This window comes from Sciurus carolinensis, chromosome 8 (genome assembly GCF_902686445.1).
Source record: "Sciurus carolinensis chromosome 8, mSciCar1.2, whole genome shotgun sequence".
Lineage (NCBI taxonomy): Eukaryota > Metazoa > Chordata > Mammalia > Rodentia > Sciuridae > Sciurus > Sciurus carolinensis.
The window spans coordinates 94,296,257-94,323,660 of NC_062220.1; the positions used below are offsets into that span (position 1 = coordinate 94,296,257).

At 32.4% G+C, this 27,404-nt stretch overlaps 1 protein-coding gene across 3 annotated transcripts in view; it reads left to right on the forward strand.

Annotated features, from left to right (window-relative positions):
- Positions 1 to 27,404, forward strand: part of Septin7 (septin 7) — a 93,752-nt gene that overhangs the window by 61,729 nt on the left and 4,619 nt on the right. For all 3 annotated transcript variants that reach the window (XM_047560316.1, XM_047560314.1, XM_047560315.1), the window contains exons 5-12: positions 3,022 to 3,122; positions 4,189 to 4,323; positions 9,905 to 10,022; positions 13,143 to 13,235; positions 14,361 to 14,457; positions 16,104 to 16,155; positions 20,209 to 20,334; positions 25,909 to 26,044. In XM_047560316.1, coding sequence (XP_047416272.1) covers positions 3,022 to 3,122; positions 4,189 to 4,323; positions 9,905 to 10,022; positions 13,143 to 13,235; positions 14,361 to 14,457; positions 16,104 to 16,155; positions 20,209 to 20,334; positions 25,909 to 26,044 — 858 coding nt within the window. The remainder of the gene's footprint in view (positions 1 to 3,021; positions 3,123 to 4,188; positions 4,324 to 9,904; positions 10,023 to 13,142; positions 13,236 to 14,360; positions 14,458 to 16,103; positions 16,156 to 20,208; positions 20,335 to 25,908; positions 26,045 to 27,404) is intronic.

A 27,404-nucleotide genomic window follows, 5' to 3' on the forward strand; every position in this document is an offset into this window, starting at 1 on the left:
AAAATCTTAAAATTAGCCTGGTACAGTGGCACACATCTGTAAAGCCAGCCTCAGCAACTTTGCAAGACTCTGTCTCAAAATAAAAAAGGGCTGGGGATGTATCTCAAAAGCACCCCTGAGTTAAATCTCCAGTACCACCAAAAAAGAAAAAAATAAAACTTAAGCTGTTGTATTAAGGTGTGTAATAAACATATAGCATTTGGACTCTGTTTATTAATAAGGAAAACAAATGATTTCAAGTAAAACTGAGAGAATATTCATGTAGAATAAATATGTTTTACATCAAGTAAAAAGACAGTGTGATTATTTTTATGCATTTTTGCTGACAATTATTAAAAATGTTTTTATGAAGGATCTGGGATCTCCTTCTAAGCCAGGAGAGAGAGAACATCATTTAAAAATTTGTTTTGATACTGATGAATATTATAACATATATTGATGTTTGCTTTTTAAACCTGCAAATAAATTGATACTTATTAATATTTAATATTCAGATTGCCAGTTTTCTAGATTAATATCCTTATATTTGAGATGCTCAAAATTTTTACTTGATAGCTTATACCAAAATCAAGGTAGTTTGAAGATCTTTGATCTGAAGGATAAGACCTTGACTTCTTAATTGTATGAAAGATAGGAAGCTCCTCGATAGACATGCATGTCTAAATCTTAGGGAGTGTTTTTTTTTTCTTTTTCTTTTCAAGATTTAACAATCTATTTTCTTAATAATAAACTTCTTTTATAGAAAAGCTCTTGATTGCTATAAATTTGCATTGTCCACTTTGGTATCACTAGCCACATATGAATTTTGAATTAATTAAAATAATATGCAAATAAACATGTGGCTCTTCAGTTGCATTAGTCACCATTTCAGGGACTGAGTAGCTACCGGACCAAGTGGTTACACTATTGGGCAGAGCAGATACAGAACAATTCCACCATCTCTGTACTATTGGGTATAGTTGCTGCAGTGTTCTTGCTCAGCAGTCTTAATCTCAGCTTCTCAGTCTCTTTATATGCAAGAGCAGGTATCTAAAAAATGCAAAAGGGAAATAGAATAATTGTTTCCATACTCTAATGGTATATCAAACTTTTTCTACCCAGAAATTAATCACTTTTCCTTTCCAAACCTTGTTAGTCAACATAATGAAGTTGCTTTTCTCCTAGTTATGATCACATTTTCTCCTTTAGTTGGGTGGCCTTCATTTATGCCATTTGATTGCATTTAACACTCAAGAATTAAGTATAGGTGATGACCATGATTGTGAGCACTGTAGTCTCTGACCTAACTGGAAAGTCAGCCTGTGATTCACTGTGGAAAACTGACTAAATGGTTAGCATTTTACTTCGGTGTAGAATGTTAACCTTTAAGTTCTTCGGGTGTTATACAGTTGATATGATTTCAGCTAAAGGTTCCTTTGAGATTGCTGTTTAGGTAAAATATCATTTTATCTTTGGGGCTTAAAAACTTGTTAATCTGATTGCATACCACTCCAAACTTCCCATATTCTGCAGGTTGAACATCCTTTTGGATGTGTCTGGGGGTCTTTAGCAAATGGACATTCCACTAGTGACAGTTCACTTTAGGGCATGACGCTATTCAAAACTTGAGTCTGGAAAGTTCTCATGGGTTTAACAGATCAAACTATGAAGAACGCAAGCTTCAGATCCAGCTTTCTCCATGTTTGCCTTAGTTCAAATAACTTGGTTTTTAGAGAATAGCTTTAAGTGACTTAGACACTGATAAAAGCTATTTTGTTCACACTCATCTCTGTTTTGTTTTATGCTTAGCCCTATTTAAATCTAGAATTTAATGGAGACTAGTAAAAAAATGTGTGGGTCATGTGAATATGAAAAAAATAATATGAGGAAAAGAGGAAAATAAACTATTACTGTGTAACTTTGTTATATTCCTAACATTTCAAAATTTATTAGTTGCTTACAAATTGGTATGACTGTGTAGTTTATAAATGTCTATGCACTATATTAATTAAAAAACCATAGGATGTGTTGGCAGGTTGACTAATATTATTGGCATTTTTAACCACAGTTGCTATTTGTGGAAGAAATTGTTTGTTATGTTAATAAAAAAAAGTTGGTTTAAAAAAAAAAAAGAATTAAGTATAATTATTGTCTCAAGTTAGCCTGTCAGCATGCCTGGAGCTTCGGGCCCTAATGAACATTTGTTATTTAGTGGAATTACTCCCTTTTTCTGCTTGAATCAAGTGTCTGCTTTATCTCAGGCTCCAAAAAATGGATAGTTTGCATTTAGCAGTAAAATATGCCCCGGATGAATGATGCATACCTTCTAGTACAGAGTTTGGGATTACAGAAAACAAATTGTGCCAAGAACCATTGTTGTGTAAGTTTAAAACCCTCAATCAAGTAGAACATGCTTGAAAATTAGAAAGGTAGCTGAAGATTTTAATTAGTAGAGTTTCAGTCTTATCAGAATACATTTTCATTACCTGGACCTTTGTTGATTGTGTTGTCCAGATTATGGAGTATATAAGTAGGCTGAAAAAAATTTGGGGAATGGCAATAAGTTTGCTTGAGTAATTAGTTTGGACCAAACTATATGGAGAATAGTCCAGGAAGACATTTATTATAAATGGTAGATTAGAGGTGCTTGTCTGGTTAGTCACATCTGAACTTGATAAATTACCAAATTATTCAAACAAATTATTTGTATTGTTTTTGCATTGGGTCATATAGTATTATATGACTTTAGTGGGTTTTACTATTTCATTAGTTCCTCTTTCCTTTTTTATACCAAGTATGAGCCTTAAACCCAGTATGAGTTACCAAGAGAATGGTATTCTATTTACATACCTGCTTTTCTTTCAAGTAATGAGGACTCCAATGGCTGCAATGATTGATTCTAAAGAAAATGTGGGACTGGGTAGATTTAATTTGTACATAATTTCCAAATTGGTTTGGAAAAATGTGTCCCTATTTATACCCCTTGTAAGAAATCCCTGGTATAATGCATGATACTAACATCTGCACCAATGACCCTTACAGGTGGAACAATCCAAAGTTTTAATCAAAGAAGGTGGTGTTCAGTTGCTGCTCACAATAGTTGATACCCCAGGATTTGGAGATGCAGTGGATAATAGTAATTGGTAAGATGTGTTTGTCCTCAGTGCTTTCTAGGGCTTTTGAGAGACCAGTGTGGGTAGACTTCTTTTGCTTATCATTTTAAAACTTATGTTAGCAAGGAGCATTGAACTTAAGTGATACGACTTGGATTTATATGCCAGCGTTGCCACAAACACTGACTACTTTGAACAAATTTTCTTTTCTATTCAATGGAGTTTCTACCTGTCATATAATTATGTTAACACAAATCTTAAGCAGAACAAACAGGTAGATACAAGAATTCTCATTATAATAAATGTCATCTTTCCCTTTACTATAATTTATAATTGTTTATATAAGTTATTTTCTGTAACATCCTAATTTGCCTAATTTTTAGACCATTCGTTTTTTCATGTTATAAATAAATTAACTCATGAAGTTCTAGTATGAGGTAGTTAACTTAGTATTTTTTTGTTTTGTTTTGTTTTTAACCCTCAGATTGAACCCAGGGGCATTTAACCACTGAGCCACATCCCCAGCCCTTATGTAAAATTTTATTTAGAGTCAGGATCTCACTAAGTTGCTCAGGGTCTTGCCAAGTTGCTAAGGCTGGCTTTGAACTTGTGATCCTCCTGCCTCAGCCTCCTGAGCCACAGGCATTACAGGCATGCGCCACTGAGCCTAGCTCTCTTAGTGTTTTATAAACAAGATTTTTTGTTTGTTTGAGTTTCACAGTGTTTTTGAGGTAATTTTCTCTCAACTCTTAAAACACCCAAATAAGCTTATCCTGATGTTTTTATATTTGAAAATTAAAATTGTCTATAATTGTTTTCATATTGGAAAGTGTCTTAGCATTTATGTAGTTATCAATTCAAATAATTTACTAATAATAACTAGTTCTTCATACTTACTTTTCTTCATTTTAAAAGTTTTGAAATAATGAATGTTATTTATTCAACAAAATTTTTACCTGTTTCTGAATAGTAGAATAATTTGTTATCCTTCTACTGGTAGATTGGTTTTTACCTAATTAAAAATATTGATTATTATCACTTTTTTATTCATTTATGGAATTGCAACTTGATTGTTCTGTTTATCTGCATTCTACAGCTGGCAGCCTGTTATTGACTACATTGATAGTAAATTTGAGGATTACCTAAATGCAGAATCTCGAGTGAACAGACGTCAAATGCCTGATAACAGAGTGCAGTGTTGTTTATACTTCGTTGCTCCTTCAGGACATGGGTCAGTACTTTGATTCTTTTGATGCATTTGTTGCTGTTGTTCACTGTTTGTCACCTTTATGTTCATATTTTTAAATCCTACTCTAGAGATAAGGATTCTGAACATGTAACTATACCATTAATAAAGCACCAGAATCCTTGTAGAAATGACTTCAACAAACTTTTTTAAGTCCTAATTAAACTAACAATCATGTTACCCCTTAGTTCCTCATGTGTAAGAATTTTACCTGCTTCCATGGACAGTGGCAGGGTTTTCCCCATGGTTTGAGGTCTGAATGTGACCGGTTCCATGTTTATTTTGACTATACTTTGTCACTAACTGAACTACCAAATAGGCAGGAATAACAATAACAATTGGGTTTTGACATATTCTAAGAAACTCCAAAGACGTTATTTATTGTAGTTTGGTAATAAATCATAAAAATGTAATTAAAAAAAAAAAAAAAAGCTAAGTGCCACTGTTCTCTAGTGCCATTTCTTCAGTTAGTACATTTGGCTTTTGTTTCTCCTTAGCTATCAAAGTTGCGTTATTTTGGTTTCATACCATTAATACTTTTTATTTGTTAGGAGTTAAGACCACGTGTCTAGATGTACATCTAATTTGATTCTGCTTGTTAGTAGTTAGCCTGTCAACTGTTTGCCCCTTTTTTTCCTTGGTACTTTTCTGTCATTTTGAGTAAATATGTGTGTCATCATCAACTGGGCATGTTTTTAATTACTCTTCAATTTTTTCTTTGGGTCAGTAAGTCAGAATAATTCAGTCACCTAATGATAACTCCATCACCTCCCCACCCAAAAGAACTAGACTATTAAGTAGTATGACATTTTCCTCTAATACTCAAATTATAGTAGTGTAAAGCAGTTTACTTTAAGCTACCTTTCTCTTCTATTTTTGGCTTCTCTCTCCATCTTTTTTCTATTTAGTGTGATGCCCATTTTCTTTCTTGGTAGAGCAGGGAACCTTAATTATATAGTTAACAGTTTTGCACTAACTGGTTAGAGAGGTGAAAATATTCCTTTTAATATTTGCATTGTTCTCAGAAGTTTATATATTTGAATCATTTAAATGACTCATCTAGTTAAACGGTTCAGAAAAAGTAATCCTAAAAAATGGTATTCTATATAAAGCCTTTTATGAGTACTTGGATATCTACTTCTTGAATATAATTTTTTTTAAATCATCCTAGTTTAATTGTTAGGACTTATTTCTGGAAGTCAGCTGAATGAAATTTTAATCTTCTGTTAAGTCAGTAGAAATTAGTCAGCTCATAACCAGATTGATTATTTTAGATCTTTTGGACTCTCTCCAAGTGTTAGTATTTCTCATGAAATTGCATTCCTCTCATTCCCCCTGGGGAAATGTATTTCTTAAAGTTGCATGGGAAATATGAAGGTTTTTCTCCCCCCCCTTTTTTTTTAAGAAAAAAAAATTATAATTGAAATGATGTGTAGAGGCTTTGAGCGATTGCTTGTCACAAGAATGGGAGTTCAAAAATTTTATTTCCTATATGCAAAAATATGCTTTTGAACAGTTTCTCAGCTTAACTATTTTTAGAAATGGAACAAAGTTTTACCCATTATGTGATACTGTAATTAAGTAAAAGAATATGACATTGATTTTATGTAGAGTTCCAAATACCCTGCTCACTCAAGACTGAAAATCCATGCATTTTAGTAAATGAATCAAGACTCTTCTATCTTGTTTGGGTAGTTCCTTGATTTCCTTTTTAGAAGAACTCCTTTTTGAAAAAGTAGTAAATTGGTCCAGTAATATATTTATTTCATTGCCTTCTACCTCATTCTGCCAAGTGGATTGAGGATACAGGACTAGTTTATTATTTCAGTTATTATTCAGTTTTTTATTCACTATTAGATAGCTGCTATTAAAATTATAAACCAACTCAGAACTTGAATTTTAAAATGGTGTTTTATTCTTTTAATACTTCACCATTTTGTAAAAAAAAATTGTATATATACACATATAATTCAGTGCGCTTTATACAGGGTTTTTTCTCCCTTAGAAACATACACATACTTTATAGTGTATGTGTGTAGTATTTGTCATTTGTTCTGTAATCATTGTTTTTGCTATATATATGCTTTGAGATTAAATAATCTTTTCTCTCTAATGGGGGTTTATCTTTTAAAAATTTCACAGAGGACTTTCTGTTGGTTACAAACAAGGTTTGAAAGCTAAATTTGTTGTTGAACAGATAAACCTGTACAAAATTAAAGGGTCAGAGGAAAAATTTTGACCAGTATGTGTATAGTCAACATGTGAACTAAATGTTTTCTGCTGTTGTCATTTTGTAAGCTTGTGAAATATGTATACTAATTTAAAAAGACAGAAGAGTTTTATTAAGACTTTCATGAGGTTTTGTCTTTTACCCTAAAGGAAAAACTGATTTAAATGTTCCTTGGCCCTTGTTTTATACTTAGAAAATTGACTTCCCTGATTCCCTGTCATGATTATTTTTTAAGTACCTTTCTCTTTAAAAGTTGGGATATTATATTAAATACTCAATTTGTCCTGTTTGGTTTTAAATATAAAATCTAGTTAACTTGTATTTTGACTTCAATTTTTTTCTTAAATGTTCTTAAGAGTAATTAAAAAATTAACTGAATTCTGCTTTTAACACTGGTTTTTATAAGCCTATCATATGATAGCTTAATAAAGCAGGGATGATTTAAATTTTTCATGGGTATAAATTGAAAGTGTACTGTAAATCTTTAGAAATCTGAGACTGACTAGGCCACAACTTTATATTTAATGATAGATGTAATGATTTTTGATAATAAGCAAATTTTAATTTTAATATTTTTACAAAGATGGATAGGTTTTTTTTTTTTCCTGTCAGTACTAATGAGGTAAATACACTCTTATAAATAGTGTAGTGTTATTCCACCTGTACTCTTTTCCATGGTATTTCCTATTGTCTGAATACCAGTAACAATTCCAAGGAATTTAAGATGAGGAGATTGGCAGTAGGAAGCAACCATCTTAAATTTTCATATTTGTATCTTTTCTTCTTCCCCTCTGTTTTTGTGCTGGTCAGCCTCACTACCACAATGAGCTATAGTAGTCTTTAAAGTATAAAGAAGTATGTATCAATCTCTGGACTCCAGTCTTCCCAATTTTAACTATATGTTTATTTATTTAAAAATAATAGTCAATGTAATTAAGTCAATGTTAGTCAATGGAACAACAGACCTTTATTCTACTTTTTCTTACTGCTTCATCGAAATTAAGGAATATTACTTTAGAATGGTATTGCAGACTATTTTTACTATCTTCACTTACTCTTTTGGAACATTAATATTTAGTTCTAAATAGACTGTAGATGTAAGAACTTTCTTTGGTTTTCACTTGTAGTTCCTAAACAACATACAGAAAATCATAGTAGTTTACTTTTTTTGTCCATAAATAATTGGGCACCAGTGTCCAACATTGTGCTGCATGCTGAGGATACAGATGAATGAGAGAAAACCCTTACTCCAGATGATCTTTTAGTGAGAAGATGGGCAAAACAAATACATAGGCAGGCAATTAATATGCAGTTCATTAAATGTTATGGCCACTTAGAAAAATGTGTAGTCTTAGAGAAGGATTCCCAGAGAAATTAACCAGATTCAAAAGGAAGAATAGGAATTAGACCTAATAGGAGGAAGATGAGATTGGGAGATGTTCCAGGTAAAGGTAGTAGCCTGTGAATAGCGGTTCAGTTATGGTACTTTCAAGGAATTGTGAGAAATTAATAAAGACTGGCACATTGGAAGTGGGAGATGGCAAAAGATAGGTCAAGAATGCTGAGAAATGAGTCCAACTGGAGGATCTTTGTCTTCACTAGCCATGTAAGCCACACAACCTAAAGAATCTGTCCTTTAGTAAGGCTTTTGGTCAAATAATGACTGATGACTGTAGTGTAGATGGTTTATAGGGAAATCAAAAAGGCTCATGTAGTTATCCATGTCAGAGGTCTTGGTGGCCTAAACTAAAGTAATGGAAATGGAGGTGTGTGCACTTGTGTATTGGTTTTCCCCTGCATCAGATCTTGGTGAATCTTCAAAAGTGAGGATTAGACGAGAGGAATCCTAGATTTCAGGCTTGAGTAATTAGATAAATTCACTGAGCTGGGAAGCATACAAGAGGAGGAAATATTGAGACTCAGGTTCTTTTAGTTTTTGCATCACTGGGATGAATATACCTGACAAAAACATTGTAGAGGAGGACAAGCTTATTTTGGCTCACAGTTTTAGAGGTTCAGTCTATGTTAGCCAAGTCCATAACTCTGGGCCCAAGGTGAGACAGAACATCATAGTGAAAGGGTGTGGTGGAGTAAAGCAGCTCAGGACAAGATAGCCAGTAAGGAAAGAGATATCTCCACTGACCAGGAACAAAATATAAACTCCAGGGTCATGCTCTCAGTGACCTACCTTTTCCAACAACAATCTCCCTACCAATAGTTACTATCTGTTTAATCCATATCAGTGAATTAATCCACTGATTAGATCATGATTCTTCTGATTATTTCACCTCTGAACATTCTGGCATTTTCTCATGTGAACTTTTGGGGGCTACCTCATCTAAACTACAGCATTCAACTCTCATAATCACCTCTAAACATTCTTTTTTTTTTTTTTTTTTTTAGTTGTAGGTGGACACAGTACCTTTATTTTATTTTTATGTAGTGTTGAGGATGAAACCTAGTGCCTCAAGAGCTGTGCTAGCAAGCACTGTACCACTGAGCCACAACCCCAACCCTTTGCCTCTAAACATTCTTGCGTTGTCTCATACGTGAGAGTTTGGAGTGGAGGATACCTTGTATCTAAACCGTAACATACAGCTTTTGATTTTAGGGACCCTATGGGATATTCCATATTAACCATTGGGTAAACAAATCTGGACTTGGGTGAGATCTAGATTGTGTATAAAGTTTGGGAGTTGTTGGTCTATAGAGGATAATCAAAATCTATTGTAATGATGATAATCATACAGAATATAGAGTATAAAAAGAAGGCCAGGTAGAGAATTCTGAGGAATGTACTTCTTTAAGGGGCTAGCTTACAAAGAGAATCCTAAGAAGTACATTAAAGGATCATAGAAGAGCTTATGAGGCAGTGATATTAGATGTACACAATGGGCAATTTGTGATGGTAAGCACCACATGGAAATATTTGTGACTTGAAAAGTATAGTGGCAAAGTAGTGGCAGCAGCCAGATTATAATGGAAGAAGGAATTTTGAAGTTTCTCTTGAGTATCTTGTCTGAGAAGATTGTGAAATTTAATACATAGCTGATTCTAAGAAATTCTACTAGGAGCCTTTCTGGTTTTTTCAATTCTTTATTAGGGCCAAACCCTTATGAACCGGGTGTTCAAGGGCAGGAATCAAAAAGCCTTCTTAGTCACTCCAGTGTTTCTTGATTGAAGTCCTGTTCTACCTAACTGTTGGCTGGCCTAATACCTCATCAGAGTGTTTCTGATAAGTAAGTCAAGCAGTTAATTGTATTTATTGGTCATTGGGAATGTGAAGAATCTGTTTCCCCAAATTGATCAGTTCATATTAAATACTATGTATTTCAGGCTTAAACCATTGGATATTGAGTTTATGAAGCGTTTGCATGAAAAAGTGAATATCATCCCACTTATTGCCAAAGCAGACACACTCACACCGGAAGAATGCCAACAGTTTAAAAAACAGGTGAGCAAAATAAGTTAATTCCTGGGTTTCTCCTGTCATTCATGTAATTTGCAGTTTTTACTATTTTTTCATATAATTTGTTGCAACACATTTCTTTTTGGGATTTATAGTATTGTCAAATTGTATTAAAAATAACTCCTGAAAATAATATTCTGCCTTAGTTTTCTTCTCAAAATTCTTACCCATTATCATAGTACCCTGATGCTTTGTCAATTTTTAAATAAGACTTTTTAATTAAATGATTTTAATAACCCTATCACCACTCCTCTCCACACCTTATAGAATTATTTTAGAATGAACTGCTACAAGTAGGATTGCTTATTGAAAATAGCTGATTATATATATGGCCTTTTCACCCTGTCTCTGCATTTTGTATAGTGTTTTCCCAATAAAACAACCAAATTCCTGTAATGAGTATATTTGTTTCCCTTAACGTTATCAACATTACTGTCATTTTTGTTTTAAAAACCTTTTGGAATTAAGTAGTACCTGATCATTCTTTAGCTTTTAATTTTACTTTCCAGAAAGACTGAACATTTTTTAAGGCAGATTTGTTCATTTTTAAATTTCTTTCATGAACTTCCTGTTCAAAATGTTTGTACTTTTGAAGAATAAATAGTACTAAGTATTTCCTGTATGTATTTTTATGGATTCTTTTAATTTTGGCTGTTTAGTTCTCTCTCTTTTTTTGGTTAAACCTAGGGGCATTTAACTACTGAGGCACATCCCCAACCCTTTTTATTTTTTTAATTTGAGACAGGGTCTCACAAAGTTGTTCAGGGCCTTGCTAAATTGCTCAGTCTGACTTTGAACTTGCAATCCTTCTGCCTCAGCCTCCTGATCCACTGGGATTATAGGTGTGTGCCACCATGCCCTGCTACTTCTCTCTCATTTTCACTGTGTAATTTCTTTCGCTCCTTTTTTCTTAATTTTTATTGCACTTTATGGAAGATATATCTTTTTCTCATATATTAGAGATATATATCTTCCATAGTTTAAACTTTTATCTAAACTCATACCCAGTTATGTCAATAATTTTAAGTTAAATAATGATACATTTCCTCATTTTGTTGTGTTGATTTGTTATACATGACATTTTATGAAATGTAGGGTCAATTTCTGGAACTATCTCCCATTCTAGTAGTTATGTTTTCTGTTTTAGGCCTGTGTTTTATTTTTTAAACCACAGCAACTTTGTGTTATATTTAAAAAATAGATTTTACAGTTAATTATCTCCTGTTTAATAGTTCTCTTTGTTAAAAAAATACTGTTCTTCATTTTTTCAATGTAAATTTTAGAATACCTTGAAACCGGTTACAGAAAAACCTGTTGAAATTTGCCTTGAAGTTGTGTTAAATTTTGAAAATGTCTTGTTTATTGTTTTTACATAATACATAATATTTTCATTAGGAATATGTTTCTCTGTTTTGCATCATTCCTGTTTTTGTTCTATAGTGTGGTGTGAGTTTCAAATACTCATCAAATGTAATACATTTCCCCCTCTATCTTGCATTGTATGTGTCTCCATTGGGATTTGTAAGGAGAGCTTAGAGATAAAAAAGACAAATGATGATCTCTACTTCTAAATTTTTCACATTTTAGTAGTTGCAAACAGTTCCCTTTTTCTTTTCTTTTTTTCATATTTTTCTTTTTGGAACTGGGAATTAAACTACAACCTTACACATGCGAATAAGTGTGTGCTTTACCCCTGAGATGTACTCCTAACCCCAGTTATCTTTTTTGTATGTTTTGAATAATGTTCCTATCCAGGAGTCCCTATGAAAATCATCTAGAGAACTTTTTCAAATGAGTTGTTGGGGCTTATCCCTCCCAGTTCCTGTAAATGAAGGTAGGGTTTTAGTATTTATTTTGAAAATGCTCACTCAGTTCATTTTAATATATAAGGTCTATTCAAGAACCACTGCTCTTAGAGCTTAATACTGTTGCTTCTTTTTGTTTGCTAGTCCTGTATTTATCATCTCTTCAATTATTCTACTGTTTTTTTTCTATGCAGGACATACCCCAGTAGTAAAAGATGTGTGGTTCCCCCCGCCCCACCCCAGCCAATTTTTAGTTCTCTTTATTTCTATCTAGTATAGTAACCTTGTAACTCATTTTATTTATTGTCTCCTTGCTGTTGAGAACACCTTGCCTTGAGAGTAGCACCAAAATATAAGTGTAAGCAAGGAAGTGAGTTCTAGGTACATTAGCTCTTTGTTTGTTGCAAGTTCAGATAGGGTAAGTAGTTGAAAATTATTTGGATGTCTATACTCCATTTGGAATTTGGAGTGATTTCAGACAGGATAATTTAATTCAGTCTTAGTCACTACTAATGTTGTCTTCTTTGATTTTTTGCATTCTTATTAACTCTTGAGCTTCTTAATTTCTAGGGCATATTTTCTTCCTGTGTGTTGTCCTGTCTTGTATATGTTGCTCTTTGATTTGTGTGTATACACTTACACATGCAAGGATATTTACCTATCAGAGTATATTTTTTTCTCCTGGGGCCAGTGTTATTCTTAGTTTCATTTATCCTGGCCACATAATATAAAATTTTTAGGTGAGTTTAACTTCTGTTGATTCTGCTGAATAAGACAGTTGGTGAGTTATATCTAGAATAAGAATCTCAGTCATTATAAATAAATGACCTAAGGCCATTATGGTAGAAAACAACTGGTGAAATCCTTTCCTGGAATCTTGTAATTTTGGAACTCATCATTTTGTAGCCAAGTGACTTTAACATTTTTGAAGAAATTGGATTTTGGTTTTTGTATGTCAACTTTATAGTTGAAAGAAGAAAAATAGAACTTTGGAGGCTAAAGCAGGAGGATTGCAAGATCAAGGCCAGCCTTAGCAAGTTAGTGAGACTGACTCAAAAACTAAAAAGGTCTGGGGAGATGTGGCTCAGTGGTAAGGTGCCTCTGGGTTCAGTCCCCAGTACCAGAAAAACAGACTAGCATACTATTGTAAAAATTTTAAATTACAGTTTTACATCTTTGAAAAACAGTAAAGGGCCAGAGGCTGTGGTCTCATGTAAAATCCAAGAAATATTTAATAAAAATAGGGCCAACATACTAATTATGTATGGAGCTCTTTTGCTAACTACTTCTTCCATTTTAGATAATGAAAGAAATTCAAGAACATAAAATTAAAATATATGAATTTCCAGAAACAGATGATGAAGAAGAAAATAAGCTGGTTAAAAAGATAAAGGTAGATTCATTAATATATACATGTGCATATATACATATACATTTATATACATGTGTGTGAAAATATTTGGGAAAGACCCAAAATATCAATGTTTTAAGGAATTGGTTTATAAAATAAGATTGTTTAATGTCGAATTCAGCTTTGCAGGTTAGCTGTTACATGTAATGAGACATTGCTTAAAATAGGTGAATAGCACATTCCTTTCTTAAATGGTTTTCAGTTAACTGGTTTCATATTATATAATTTTTCCCCTTAAGAAATGAGTGATGAGAAGGGAGAGGATTTTTTCTGTTATTGATTGATTGATTGTAGTGGATCTAATCCAAGGCCTCTGTTATGCTAGGCAAGCTCTGTACCATGGAGTTATATCCTTAGCCCAACCATTCTATTATGTTTTAGTTTGTAAGGGCCAGACAAAATGTATTTTGTTGGTCCTTTTATAAAAACCAACCCAAAAATCCACACCAACAAATTTTCTGTATTTTAATTTATTGTTTTCTAAGTACCCTGGACCTAAAAATGGTATACCAAATAATGGCAATATATAAGCAAATAACCCAGTTATCTTTGAATTAATGAAATATTTTTATCTGACCAATGAAGAATTTTTGAGGTTTTATAAAATAGCTACTTGCGTTTCTGGAAGCAAACAAGAATTTTGGAAGTTTTATACTCTGAGTTAATGTGGGTAAACACAAATCAAGTTTCTTGGATATGAAATTTTGAAGTTAGAGTTTAGCAAATAAAATATTTCTTGTTTCTAGTATTGTATTGTTAGTGTTGGTTTATGATAGGGCAGATAAAATTAATCACAAGCTTCATTTTTTTCCCCCTAAATGCCAATATATTGTTTACCCATTTCCCCCCAGTATGGAATGATGTTTAGCAAATAATTTGATAACATCTACCTTAGTATTTTTAAATTTTCAGAAAAAAGATACAGTTGTATTCACTGATTACCTTAGTGGTAATATCCTATATGGCACTTTACTAAGTATTTATTGATGGCCTACAAAAGTGTTGAATTATATCAATTTCCATGTTAATTTGTTAACTAATGTGATTTTATTCTTGGATTTGTGAGGACTAACAGATGTATTTGAACAAGAATACTTTATTTTATAGGACCGTTTACCTCTTGCTGTGGTAGGTAGTAATACTATCATTGAAGTTAATGGCAAAAGGGTCAGAGGAAGGCAGTATCCTTGGGGTGTGGCTGAAGGTAAGGTTTTCTTCAGTGAATGACTTTTGTAAGATCTCATAAATGTGATAAAAATTTGTATTTATATTTAGTATAATACATGTACTGCATTGAAACAATCTAGATTTTCAAGGATCGTTCTGATTTCATTTAACTTTAGTCTCATTTTCCTCATAAGTACATTCTGTATTTCAAACCTTATGTCTTACTAAGGGAAGTATATTAAATTCTAACATTGTAATACTTTAGAAGTCATTTGTCATCTTCACCTCATCATTAAGTCAATTTCTTTTTTCTTGTTTGAAAACATTCTTATAATTTAGAACTTCTTTACTCAGGGCCAAAAGATTGCTTCTAAGAGTTTTAATGAAATCTCTGAAATAAAACAATTTGGAAAGAAGATCCATCACTTTTATTTGAGTCTCAGATGGGTCATGAACCTTGAAGAATGATTGAAAATATTTATAAACTCAGTCCTTAAAGCAGAAATCACTTTTTTTTTTGACATCACATCTTTACAGAAAAATTTTATTTTAAGAGATCCTTTGTTTTAGTTTTGTAAAGGGTTTTAAATGCCAATAAAATGTTATAGAAGCAAACCTTAAGAATACCTATTAGCAATACAAGTGTTTCCTCAAATTTATGTTTGTAATATCGGTTTGATCTAATACTTAGTACTCTGTATTATAATAAACTAGTATCATGATTATTTTATCTCTTTATTGGCATTACTTTGAAGAATTCTGTGAATTTTAGGATATCATTCTAGATTATTGTCCATTCTAGATATCCCACCAGTGACCCTGTCCTTTGTTCCCATCTCTCTGTTGGACCCAGGGAACCTTTAGTTACTGTCCTGAGACTTTAGAACTTATGTTTATGTATGCCTTAGAAATATACACTAGAGAAATTATATCTTTGGTTTGCAGTCTTTCCCCCACTTCCAAGTAGCATTCCTATCACACACACACACACACACACACACACACACACATTTTTAAAATAAAGAATTTTAAAGTTCTTGGCTCATCTTTTTATTCTGTTTACCTATGAAGGAAGTTTTATTTTTATTTTTTAATTTTTTTTTTTTTTTTAGAAATTATGAGCTTTCTTTATCTTTTTTTGATGTTGTTGTTGTTGTTGTTATTATAGATGGACAAAATGCCTTTATATTATTTATTTACTTTTTTATGTAGTACTGAGGATTGAACCCAGGGCCTCACACAAGCTAGGCAAGCACTCTACCACTGAACCACAAATTCAGCCTCTGAAGGAAGTTTTTATGAAGTGACTCTCCCCTTATCCAGACTACTAACTTTTAAAAATATATTTGGTTACAGAATAAATATATTCTTGACCAGTGAGAAAATACATACTTTTTCCTTTTAAATTTTTAGAATTGTTTGTTTCAACAGGGCTCATTTATTAGGTTTACTTGTCTATCACTGAGGATTCAACTACAGAAAAGTAATATTTTTTGTGCAATTATTTGTCATTCCTTTGAGTACTACGTTAGAGTTGTACCTTAATGAAAAATTGATCTAACCAGTTATATATATTCTTTCATTGTTTTTACTCTGAAGTTCCTGTGAAATTTCCTTTGGAAAGATTGGGTTTAGTGGAAATAATATATGTGGTCTTTTTTTTTTTTTTTTTTTTTTTTACAGTTGAAAATGGTGAACATTGTGATTTTACAATTCTAAGAAATATGTTGATAAGGTAAGTTCAAACAGTGTTGAAAGTAGCAAGTTTTTTTTTTTTCAGTAAAGTTAGAATTGTACAGATTACTTTTTGCTTCTATAAATGTGGCTAATTTAAATTGGTATTTTCATTTTAGTGATGAAGTAAGTACTTCATGGAGACACCTTAGATTCTTCCTCCAAGGTGTTAAAGTCATTAGCAAAAATACAAAATAAGTTGTGTGACTAAGTATACAACAGAAAATCAGTTTGTTTATCAACATACATTGGGTTGAGGTTAAAACTGAAAATAGGTATGAGGACTGGAATAGACAGGAAAACTGTACTTTGTATGTTAAAAGGTGCAGAGTTTAGTAGCTGGTGAGTGGATCGGTTTTCGTACAGTAACACTGTGAACAAAACCAGTCTTCCTACCTGGTGAGAAAACAGCCCTAAATTGTGCATTTCAGTCCTGCTGAAAGAAAAGCAAACCTAGGATATTGAGGTTATCCTGATTAGAGACCCAGGGACTTGAATTAGAAAAGCAGCAGCTGGAGGGTTGGGGACATAGCTTAGTGTTAAAGTGCTGACTTAGCATGCATGATACACTGGGTTCAATCCCTAGACTACCCCACCCCACCTCCAACAAACAAACAAACAAACAAACAAACAAAACAGCAGCAGCAGAGAGGAAAAAATAGTTGAATAGTGCTACAAACATTAGTAAGAAACAGAAAAGGGCACAGAATGAAATGCAGTGTTGTCTTGAGACACACTGCTTCCTCTCCCTACCTGACCCCTCTTACCAGTTCTCCCTTTCATCTTGCTTTTCCAGGCTCTCACATCAGACTTCCTTCAACCACAATTATGTCCCTCATAATTAAATGGAAATAAAGACCACCCACTTTCCCATTGTATAGGACTCTTGAGCTATTTACAGATAGTAATATACACATGGGCAATAATTAGAAATCATGGAATAATAAAAGGTCTAGTCTTAACAAGTGAGGAGTAAATTTTAAGAGGTCTGTTAGCTCAAGAAGTACATTAGGAAAAAAGTAAACGAGAGAAATTTTGAAATCAAAGAAATTGGCATGTAATTGGTATTTCTTCAAAGGAGAACATGACCATTTGTTTCTGGTAGAAAGTAGAGGATAAGATTGATTAAACCTTTGGGATTGCTAGGCCTCACATTATGAGAGGGTATCCTCAGAATTTTCATAATATAATATAGTGCTTCAATTCTGTTACAGGCAGTTCTCTTTCTCTTCCATTCTTAAGATATGACTTTAAAAGAGGTAATAATGCAATCTCTCATGGCAGCCTATGTGAAGGAAGTGTTTAATAAATATTCATTGCCATTACTTTTCCTCTGGTTTTTAAATCTGTGGTGCTTGACAGTGGTACTCTATAAATTTTTCTTAAATATTTGAAAATATATAATCAACAATTATCTTCCCTTACCAAGGGAAGGCTAATTTTACTGATCCAGAAGCTACTTAGTTTTGTTTTGCTCAGGATCTCCCAACTAGCAAGTGCTCTACCACTGAGCTACACCCTCCAGCCCAGAAACTACTTTGAATGTTTACAGCCTGGTAGCTGGTGAGGGGAACTCCCTAGTTTAAAAATATTATAGTGCTCTATAATAAATTGACCATGTCTATAGGAATATTTAATCAATGAAGCAGCAAGACAGTATGCATGTATGAAAATATATAAAAATATCTGAGATTATACGCTATCAGAAAGATGTGTATTTTGTAGCTCATATCTTCCAAACAAAAACACCAAGTGAATAGATACTCAAAGGAAAGGAATATCAATACTAATATTGCAGATGTCTATAAACCCCAAGTAATTTAAATCTTGCAGACCAAAGAGGCACAGTGATTGCTTCTAAGAAAGATTCAACGTCAAAGAAGTGTCATTTTACAAATTAAGAGAACTGGTTGCTGCAGGCAAATCAAGGAAAACGAGAGGAAGAAAATGTACCAAATATTTTAGGGTGTGGGAATGGGTGGTACAGAAATAACAGCAAGAAGGAAAAACAAAAGAGAAGAACACTTTGATATCAGCAATGGAAAATGGAAAAGACATTCCTGAAAGTAGGGAAAACTGTATAGCTAATTATCAAATTATTTTAAGAATGGAGGATTGAGTTGAATCTTAAAAGGATAAAGTGAAACATGATTAAATAGAAATAAAGACTTTTATATCTGGTAAAAGTTAAGGGCTCAGTTCAGTGATAGAGCACCTGCCTAGCACATGCAAGGCCCTGGATTCAATCCTGGTATTCCTCCCACCAAAAAACAAGTCAGAATTATGCAGTCATATAAAAGATTATCTTAGTAAAAAGGAAAATCTTTTATTACCTAAAATGATAAATGACACACAAGTTGCTTAACAATGAGTTCCCCTATTTTTATTTTATACATCTATATTTCAAGTATTTTGTATTTCAGTACTCTAAGTACTTTTCCTCAAATGCTTTAAAGATTTTTCAGTGATACACTGACATGTGATGTATAATAATGAAAATTATAAAATATTCTTTGGTTGCCATAGCTTTTTTTATTCTCTGTTTAGAGAAACTGGTAACAGTAATTTATCCCAAAAGTCAACATTATTTATATTTTAGCTTCATTCTTTAGTTGTCAGGTGTTTTTGAAGTTACTATTATTTACCTATAGTAAGGACACGAAAGAAATAGCATGTTTTTGGTAAAAGGGGTTTTATACTATAGTTGAAGAGGTAAGATAGTATTGCCTATGACTTATATTGGTCCCCAGAAGATGTAACAACCAAGTACAAAATTGTCATGAGTTGAAGTGCCTTAACTTCAAGGCCAGGAAGAAGACTTCCAAGAGAAAGTGGAACTCTTTGAAGAAGAGACAAATTAGCATGAGTTTCACCTACCAATATGCCAGGAATTGAGAGCTCTCTGACTTGACTGGAGGGCAGTGGAACTTTAAATGTAACTGTCATGGCTAAAGAGAGGATGAATTATCAAGGGACAGAGTATTGAGATTAGACTGTGGAAAACCCACTTAGGGCTAGGGTGAGTACACTAAGTACCTTATGGAAATGTCAAAGTAGGAGATGATTCAGAATAATTAAATGTTACATTCTGAGAGTATTTCAAAAAGTTGGGTAGTAGGGCTGGAGATATAGCTCAGTTGGTAGAGTGCCTGCCTCGCAAGCACAAGGCCCTGGATTCAATCCCCAGCACCACAAAAAAAAAAAAAAAAAAAAAAAAGTTGGGTAGTGAAGTGATCAGTCATGTTCTCTGGATAAAAGGAAATATGAAAATAGCATAGCTTTAGATTTATCTTCCAAAAGAGAAATGTGGTAAAATATTAAGGATGGAAGATGGCAGGTGCAAGAAATTCAAAGGGTTGATGAGAAAAGAAAAGATGGAATGATACAGTACTGCCATATCACATATATGGAAGAGCACTGTGTTGCTAAATAATATCAGTAGATCCGCTTCAGAGTATCTTCAGTGAACTCTAATCTTTAAAGAATGATGAAATCATCTCATATAAATTGTATAGTTTATCTCCTACGTATTGATTTTATATATGATACAAATACAGCAAGCAAAAATTCATTTAACCAAAATAGCTCATCACTGGAGAGTTTGAATAAACAGAAATTTTACTCTAAATTGATTCCTCAGTTTGAAAACAACTTGATATGTGATCTGAAGTGTTCCTATATATTAATCTATCAAAAACTCAAGTAGTATTGCCTTAGTAATAATTGCTTAAAGAAAAGCAATTTATGTAAGGTTTTGGGCTTTAGTAATGGCTAATCTTTCCCTTCTTTATAAATTTAAATATATACCGTTAAGGTGAATACTCATTTCATCCTTCAGAAACTGGATTTGTGACTCTTAAAATTTCATTTGGAATCTAAATTTCTGTTGGTTAAGTTGGTGTATCTTATCTTGGTCTGCTTTAAGTATAAATAAAGATAGATGAAAACCATCTTCATTAAGAATAATCTTTTGCTCTAAGTATGAAATTTTTGTCTTGGTAAAATTTTGAATTTGCATTAATAAAAGCAAACTCTTCCTATTTGTTTATGATAGAACACACATGCAGGACTTGAAAGATGTCACTAATAATGTACACTATGAGAACTACAGAAGCAGAAAACTGGCAGCTGTGACTTATAATGGAGTTGATAACAACAAGAATAAAGGGCAGCTTACGAAGTAAGTATATATGCTTTTTCCTCCACAGAAGGTATTCCTTATATCATAAATAATCATATTGTTTCATTTTCATCAGATTTCTTCTTAGTACTCATTAGAAAATTTGGATAGAGTTTCCTGTGCATAACAACAGAAAATTTTTTAAGTTTTTTTTTGATAGTTTTATATATTGCTTTTTAATTGTTGGAGGAATTTTTTTTAAATTTTGTTTCTTAATCGTGTTTCTCTTCTGTTCATTTGCCATCATCTTAATAATCCATGTACCACGCATTTAATAGAATTCCAGTTAGAAATTAAACATCTTTTAGCAGATAAGGTTTTTGAGGAAAGAGAATAGTTATCATTAAGATCACTTTACTTTTAAGGTAAATACTCCTTTTTTTTGTTTTTCTGCCATTACTTCAGATCTATTATGGCATTCAAAATTTAATGTCGTCCCCAAATGTGGTAGTGCACGCCTGTGATCCCAGAGCCTCAGGAGGCTAAGGCAGGAGGATCTCAAGTTCAAAGCCAGCTTCAGCAATGTTGAGGCACTAAGCAACTCAGTGCGAGTTGCTAAATAAAATACAAAATAGGGCTGGGGATGTGGCTCCGTGGTCAAGTGCCCCTGAGTTCAATCCCCAGTTTCCCCCCAAAAAAGAAGAAAAAATTCATATTTTGGTTTAGAATATAAGCTGAATTATTTAAAAAATGTTAGGCATTGGATGGTAAGGTGGATTAATTTATCATTTAATTTCTGAGACAGTTTTAGGTAAACAGTGTGCTGAACTGTGGAATAAAAGTAAAAATATATTTGTTTTGCATATCTGAAAATTGGTCCTTGAACAATTGTTCTGGAAGGACTTAAGAATGAGAACTTGTGGTTAAACGCTGAAAGGTAGCTGAGCTTCTCTAGTCAAATACTAGCTTGTCTAAAGCTCTCTAGAGACTCAAGAAAGACATACTGTCTTGATATCTAGCCAGGTATTACCTGTATCTAACAAAGATTTTTGGTACTTTTTAAATCCTCAGGGAGAGTGCATCTTACGCATTCCTGTATGGGGGTAGTGGGGGGTGGTAGGTGGTTGGAAGCCACAGAAAGGGAGACCTCCCCTATCAAACACATTCAACAAGGGGTTGTAAAGAAAAGGGGGGTGGGGAGGAGAAGAGTGCCATATCCAGATTGCAGAGCTCCTTAAAGAAAGGAAATGAACCCCATTAAGGAGAGCTATCCTTTTTTTTCTAATCTGCTTTTTAGAGTTTTATCTTCTGCTTTCTTCCTTTATCTTTCTTGTACCTTTTACTTAAAAATCATGATTTATTGGTGACACTTTTTCTGAACTCTTGTCTATCATGGGCACTAATTAAGACAGCTGATAACACTCCAAGTTTGGGGGCACATCCTGTTATTTCTTTCCTGCTTGTCAGTTATTTCTCTGTTTTCTATAGCCTTCTTCACATCTGGTCTTCGGATAACTTTACAAGTAACCGAGTTCCTAAAAATGAATAAAAATATAGGTTCCAAAACTAATCCTCAGAACTCTTCATGAAAAGGTTTTCAATTATAGAAGTTTCCCCCTAAAATTAAATTTATTCAATTATGTCCTTCACTCTGTTTAAATGTTTTTTTATAAAAATATAATTATAATAGTTGGGGTTTTATTTTGTTTATGATTGGTTTTAATGCTTTCATTTGGCAAAATAAAATATTGACAAATATTGTTTCCCAAAATTTTTGGAAATTTTTGTTCGTCTCAGTTAAAATGAAATTCCTTTGGAAAATTTTATGAGCAAACTACAATGTGTCAAATACATAGTGTCTAATTAACCATTGGAGCAAAAGTATTAAATGGTACAAGCTTAATGTATTCTTCAGGAAGACCACACACATAATTTGAATGAAATATGGATCATGAAATATAAGCCCGGTAGAACTTCGCTGAGTCAGCTTCATGTGGCCCTTGCTGTGATTCTGTTACTGGTCACCCAAAGGGTGAATTGTCTGGTGGTTTTAAAGAATTCTAACCCTGTTAAAGAGAACCCTGAAAGGAACTAAATTATATCTTTGGGAATTTAATTTGATATTCAGGTTACACGATAGCCTTTTTCTTTTCCTTTTATGAGACTTTTTCATTTCTTTGGGTTGCTATTAATTTCTTTGACAAGTTTGGGTTCATAAGCTTTTAGTGTATCTGTGGGGTAGAGGAATTTCCCATTAAAAAACAGACAGGCAGTAATAAAACTTAAATGATTTTTACAGTTATCAGATAGTTTTAGTTGGTGAAAAAGAAATAATACTAAGTGTGATGACAAAAAATGATCCTTTTTTTCTACATTTTCTACATTATAAGCATAATTTTTGTATTACAGTTTAAAAATATTTTAATAAAGATGACTGGAAGTAGAATACTAATATAAAACATTGAAGAATTTAAAAATTTAATTTAGATATGCATGAACTTTTCTCATAATATTTGAATAGCAGTTCATGTGATCAGAGATCAAGTATTTTTACAAGGCTGAAGAAATATCTCATACATCAACTATTTAGATTTCTTTGAAAAGTACACATATTTAATAGGTTTGGAACTTTGGACAGTCTGTCAGAAGATAATTGCATAGCATAATTTCATAATGATGTGGGAATAGTTGTTAACAATAGAATTTGGGGAATAAATTTTAACAGATTTTATCATGAGATTTTAACTTAGGGCATATACCTTACTTAATTCTCAAAGCTATACATTTGCCTTTATTTGCTGCTTTTTGTGTTGTTTTAAATCTCTCCATTTTTTATTCTTTTAGGTATGATGCAGTTGGAAGGCATGTAAAGGATTATTTATTTTTCCAAAGATATAAGCAGTTTTACTGTGTAGATTCTTAATATTTAAAATATGAATTCAAAAGTAGATTTCAAAGTGTCATTAAATGTTTCTGTGTAGTTTCATATTTTTCCTCAATAGTTATGTAAATAATAATTGAGGTGACAAAAGGTTTACTCTTTGTAAACTGGTAGCCTTTAATATGTATGGATTACTGTAAATTCTTTATGTGAATTGCCTGTTTCTTTCCAGTTAAGTAAAATTAGTATTTTATAGATAGGTTATTATAAGTAGGAATATGTATTTAACATTAAAATAATTATGATTCTCTCAAGTCCTAATTAATTTATTTACAATATTGAAATATTTGTTTTTGAATCATGGCTATATTGTTAGATAATCTAAGTTGCTTAAGTATACATATTCAATTATTTAAAGACTGTCAATTCAAGAATAGTTACTAGATTATTCTATAGAGTCTAACAAGGATTTTTTTGGGAGGGTTGGGGGAAGTGGAGTTAGAAACACTTTGAAAAGCTAACAAAAGCTTTGGGTCCTCTAATCAGAAAAATGAACTCAAGCACACATCTTTTGGGATGCTGCTTCAGGGCAGTCACCGACTCTCTGCCCAAGAGATCTGAGATCCCTGTGTTTTAAAAACACCTGCCATTAGCTGGGTGTAGAGGTACACCCCTATATTCCCAGTGACTAGGGAGACTGAGGCAGGAGGGTTGCAAGTTGTACAACTTAATGAGACTCTGTCTCAAATTTTTAAAAAAGAGCATTGGGCTGTAGCTCAGGCAAAGTACCCCTGGGTTCAATCCCCAGTACCATAAAAAATAAAAAAATAGTTTAAAAATACCTGCCATTAGTATGAGAAATATTAAGAAGGATTTTTTTTTTCCTTGTGGTGGTACTGAAAATTGAATCCAGTGAGCACTCTACCACTGAACTATATTCCCAGCCTTTATTTTATTATTGTTTAACATTTTGAGAAAGGGTCCGCACTAATTTGCCCAGGCTGATCTAAAACTTTTCAGTCCTCCTGCCTTAGCTTCCCAAGTAGCTGGGATTATAGGTAAGCACCACCACACCTGGCTCTCATCATCTTTTAATGAAATAATGATATTACCCTTGAAAATTTCCTTCAACAAAATTTCCTGCTTTATAAATGCAGGCTTTTGTTCTAAGTTAGTATGTGTGGTTTAGTTCATTTTCATAACTTCTGCTTAGTTTAATTGATAACATACACTACAGGTCTGCAGATAGAAGTAAGTTTTCTTTTGGAAAGAAATATCCTTGAGTTAAATAACATTCTAGTTTACACTTTATAAACAAATCATCTTGATCACAGCAGTACATCTTTGTTCTCCCTTTTTGCTAAGAAATATTGGTAATAGCTGATATTCTGTCCTGTTTACTTATTTAGTATATAGAGTATTGCTCCTCCTTGATAGGAAAGAAGAGTGCTGTGGATGGTCAGAAATATTCAACCTAATGAGAGAAGTCACCATAAGAGTGTGTCACAACAAGGTTAAGGTGTTTAGCTTTTTAAATTATGGGGAAATTAAAAAAAAAAACAAAAAAAAACACTTGAGATAAAATCACCCATTTAAGATGTGTAACTCAGTGGTCAAAGCCTGTTTTCAGAGAAGGGTTTGCCTTCTTTCAATGTGCTTCAGTGTATTCGATAATTTTCAGATAGCCTCAAAACAACAGAGCCCACTTTTCACTCTCCCCTGGATATTTTGGCATTCTCTTATATGTTTAAATGTGCTAGCTTTAAAATAAAACTTACCTGTAAATATTTTCATTATGTGAAAAATGGTAACCTAATTATGCAGAGAGATTTGAGCTCATGAACTTTAATGTCCAAGTTAAACTAAAATAAGCTTTTTTATTTAACTGTGCTTAATGCCTATTTTCTGGCATTTCAAAAATGAATTTTAAAATATTTGGTCATTATTTCATGCACATGTGTATGTGTTTAAGGCACTGAACATGTTAAAGACTTAAAACACTGAAATATTTGAATGAAGTAGAATGAAATTTCAAAAATCATTAAAATTGTAAGAGGCCTAGAAATATTCTGCATACCTGAACAGTATTCTAGGTATTGACTGGTAGTGTTTTGGGGTTTTTTTTTGTTTTGTTTTTTTTTAAGCATTATCAGTTCAGTTATCAGATAGTTTGAATTTTTGTAGTAAAATGTAATTGTGATGCAGTAGTTATTGCAGAGATTATAATACCTGAAATTTTAGTGGAACTAAAAATATACTTCATGTATTAACTCAGTTTCTTTTTTCACAATTTCAATTTTTCTTTAAAGAAAATGCAAAATTAATTTTTTTCTATTTTTCCATTTTGTGAATGTATTTGGAGAATGTTTCCTTTCTGTTTTCCTTCTACAGTTCATTTTGTGTATCATTACAGTTGATGTTAACAAAGAGCCATCTCATAGTTGCTTTGGTTATTTTAGGTCTTATAATAATTATTAACTAGTGATTGAAGTTTATATGTGACTCCTCACAGAAGGAAGTTTTAGGTTAAAATTTTAAAGTTTCTAAGGATCTTATAACCCATTTGTACATAAAAGAATCCATGTTGTGTGTCACTTAAAATGTTGTAAGTCAAATATTTCAAAAATTATTTTGGTACATATAAATAATAATGGTGTCTGTAGAATTTCATGTGTGTCCTTAGTTCTTTCAGACTTTGGTATTACAATTTTCATTTACAAATGTTTAATGATTATTTTTAATGTTCATGACAGGAGCCCTCTGGCACAAATGGAAGAAGAAAGGAGGGAGCATGTAGCCAAGATGAAGAAGATGGAAATGGAGATGGAGCAGGTGTTTGAGATGAAGGTCAAAGAAAAAGTTCAAAAACTGAAGGACTCTGAAGCTGAGGTAATTTGTCTAATATTCCATCTCTTACAGACATAGTATTCTTTTTAAAATAATAATATAAACTATCTGCTTGCATTTTTTTTTTCAAAATTAATTTCATGCACTAGTGTAATAAAATGGAGAAATCAAAAAGTGTTACGTTTATTATAAAATAATATATACTCAATATGTAAGGACTTGGACACAGTATGCTAGGTGGGAGACCTAATATAAAGTAGTCAGAATACTTATAATGAATTATTAAGAGTTATAATGAGCAATGAAAAACTTTTTTGATTTACGAAAAACAAAATATAAGCCATTCTACATAAGCAATATTTAAAAACTGAAGATCAGAGTTATGAATTGATGTAAAATTAAAAACTAATTAGAATAATAATTGAATAAATTTATATGTGATGAGAAATACCTTAATTGAACTAAGGGCATGCCTGAATAAAATGGACAATGGCAAGGGAGAAAATGAGGGAATATTATTCTTGTGAACAAGTTGGACCTTATTTATAATATATATCAAATTAATTCCTAATACTGGGGTACAGTGGTGCCAAAGTATCAGGGCACAATGGTGCTATCTTAAAATCATCGTGATGTTGAGACTTACATGTAGTTTCTATTAATTAAAAAGAAAAAAAATTGGAGAAATTTCCTTTATTAAAGTGACAAGAAAAGATGGAGAAAGATATATATATTTAAGGTATGAATCCCTTGAATAGTTTTGATAGATGTCTGAGAACAGTCAAAGAAAACTCATAGCCCAGAATAAGTGATTTCAGTATTAGGTTTGCTCAATATAAATTAGTTATTATAGTAAAAATTATAAAATAATAATTGTCTTTAAACATATAGAATGACAATAACAAATATTTTTAAAACAATCTCTAGTGATAAAATTTAGCAAGATCCCTTTTCTGTGTCTTCATCAATAATGTTTTTATCTAAATATATTAAAAAGATGTTCAGAGCTCTTCCTTATATCCTTAGAGTTGATCTTATTGCTTTTGTAATTATTGAATAATACACTGAAACCTTTTTTGACTAAAGATATAACCAAAAGCACTCTAATCCATTGATAGAGTGCATAGCATCAATATCCAATAACTTTGAGGAAAGTTTTTATTCTACATTTCTCATACATTACTAAACTTTTCTTGTAATTTCTTATAAAAATCTTCACTATTATCATATTTGTTGTGAGTTTAATTCAGTAGGCATATAGAAGAATTCCTCTTGGTTTAAAACTACTGAGCCTGTAGGAAAGCATCCCTGTTACCTGCCATTAAATGCTAGTAGTAGTGACCTCCTAATCATTAAGCCAACCAAAATGTGCAGGCATATACCCTTACTTAAGAATTAATTA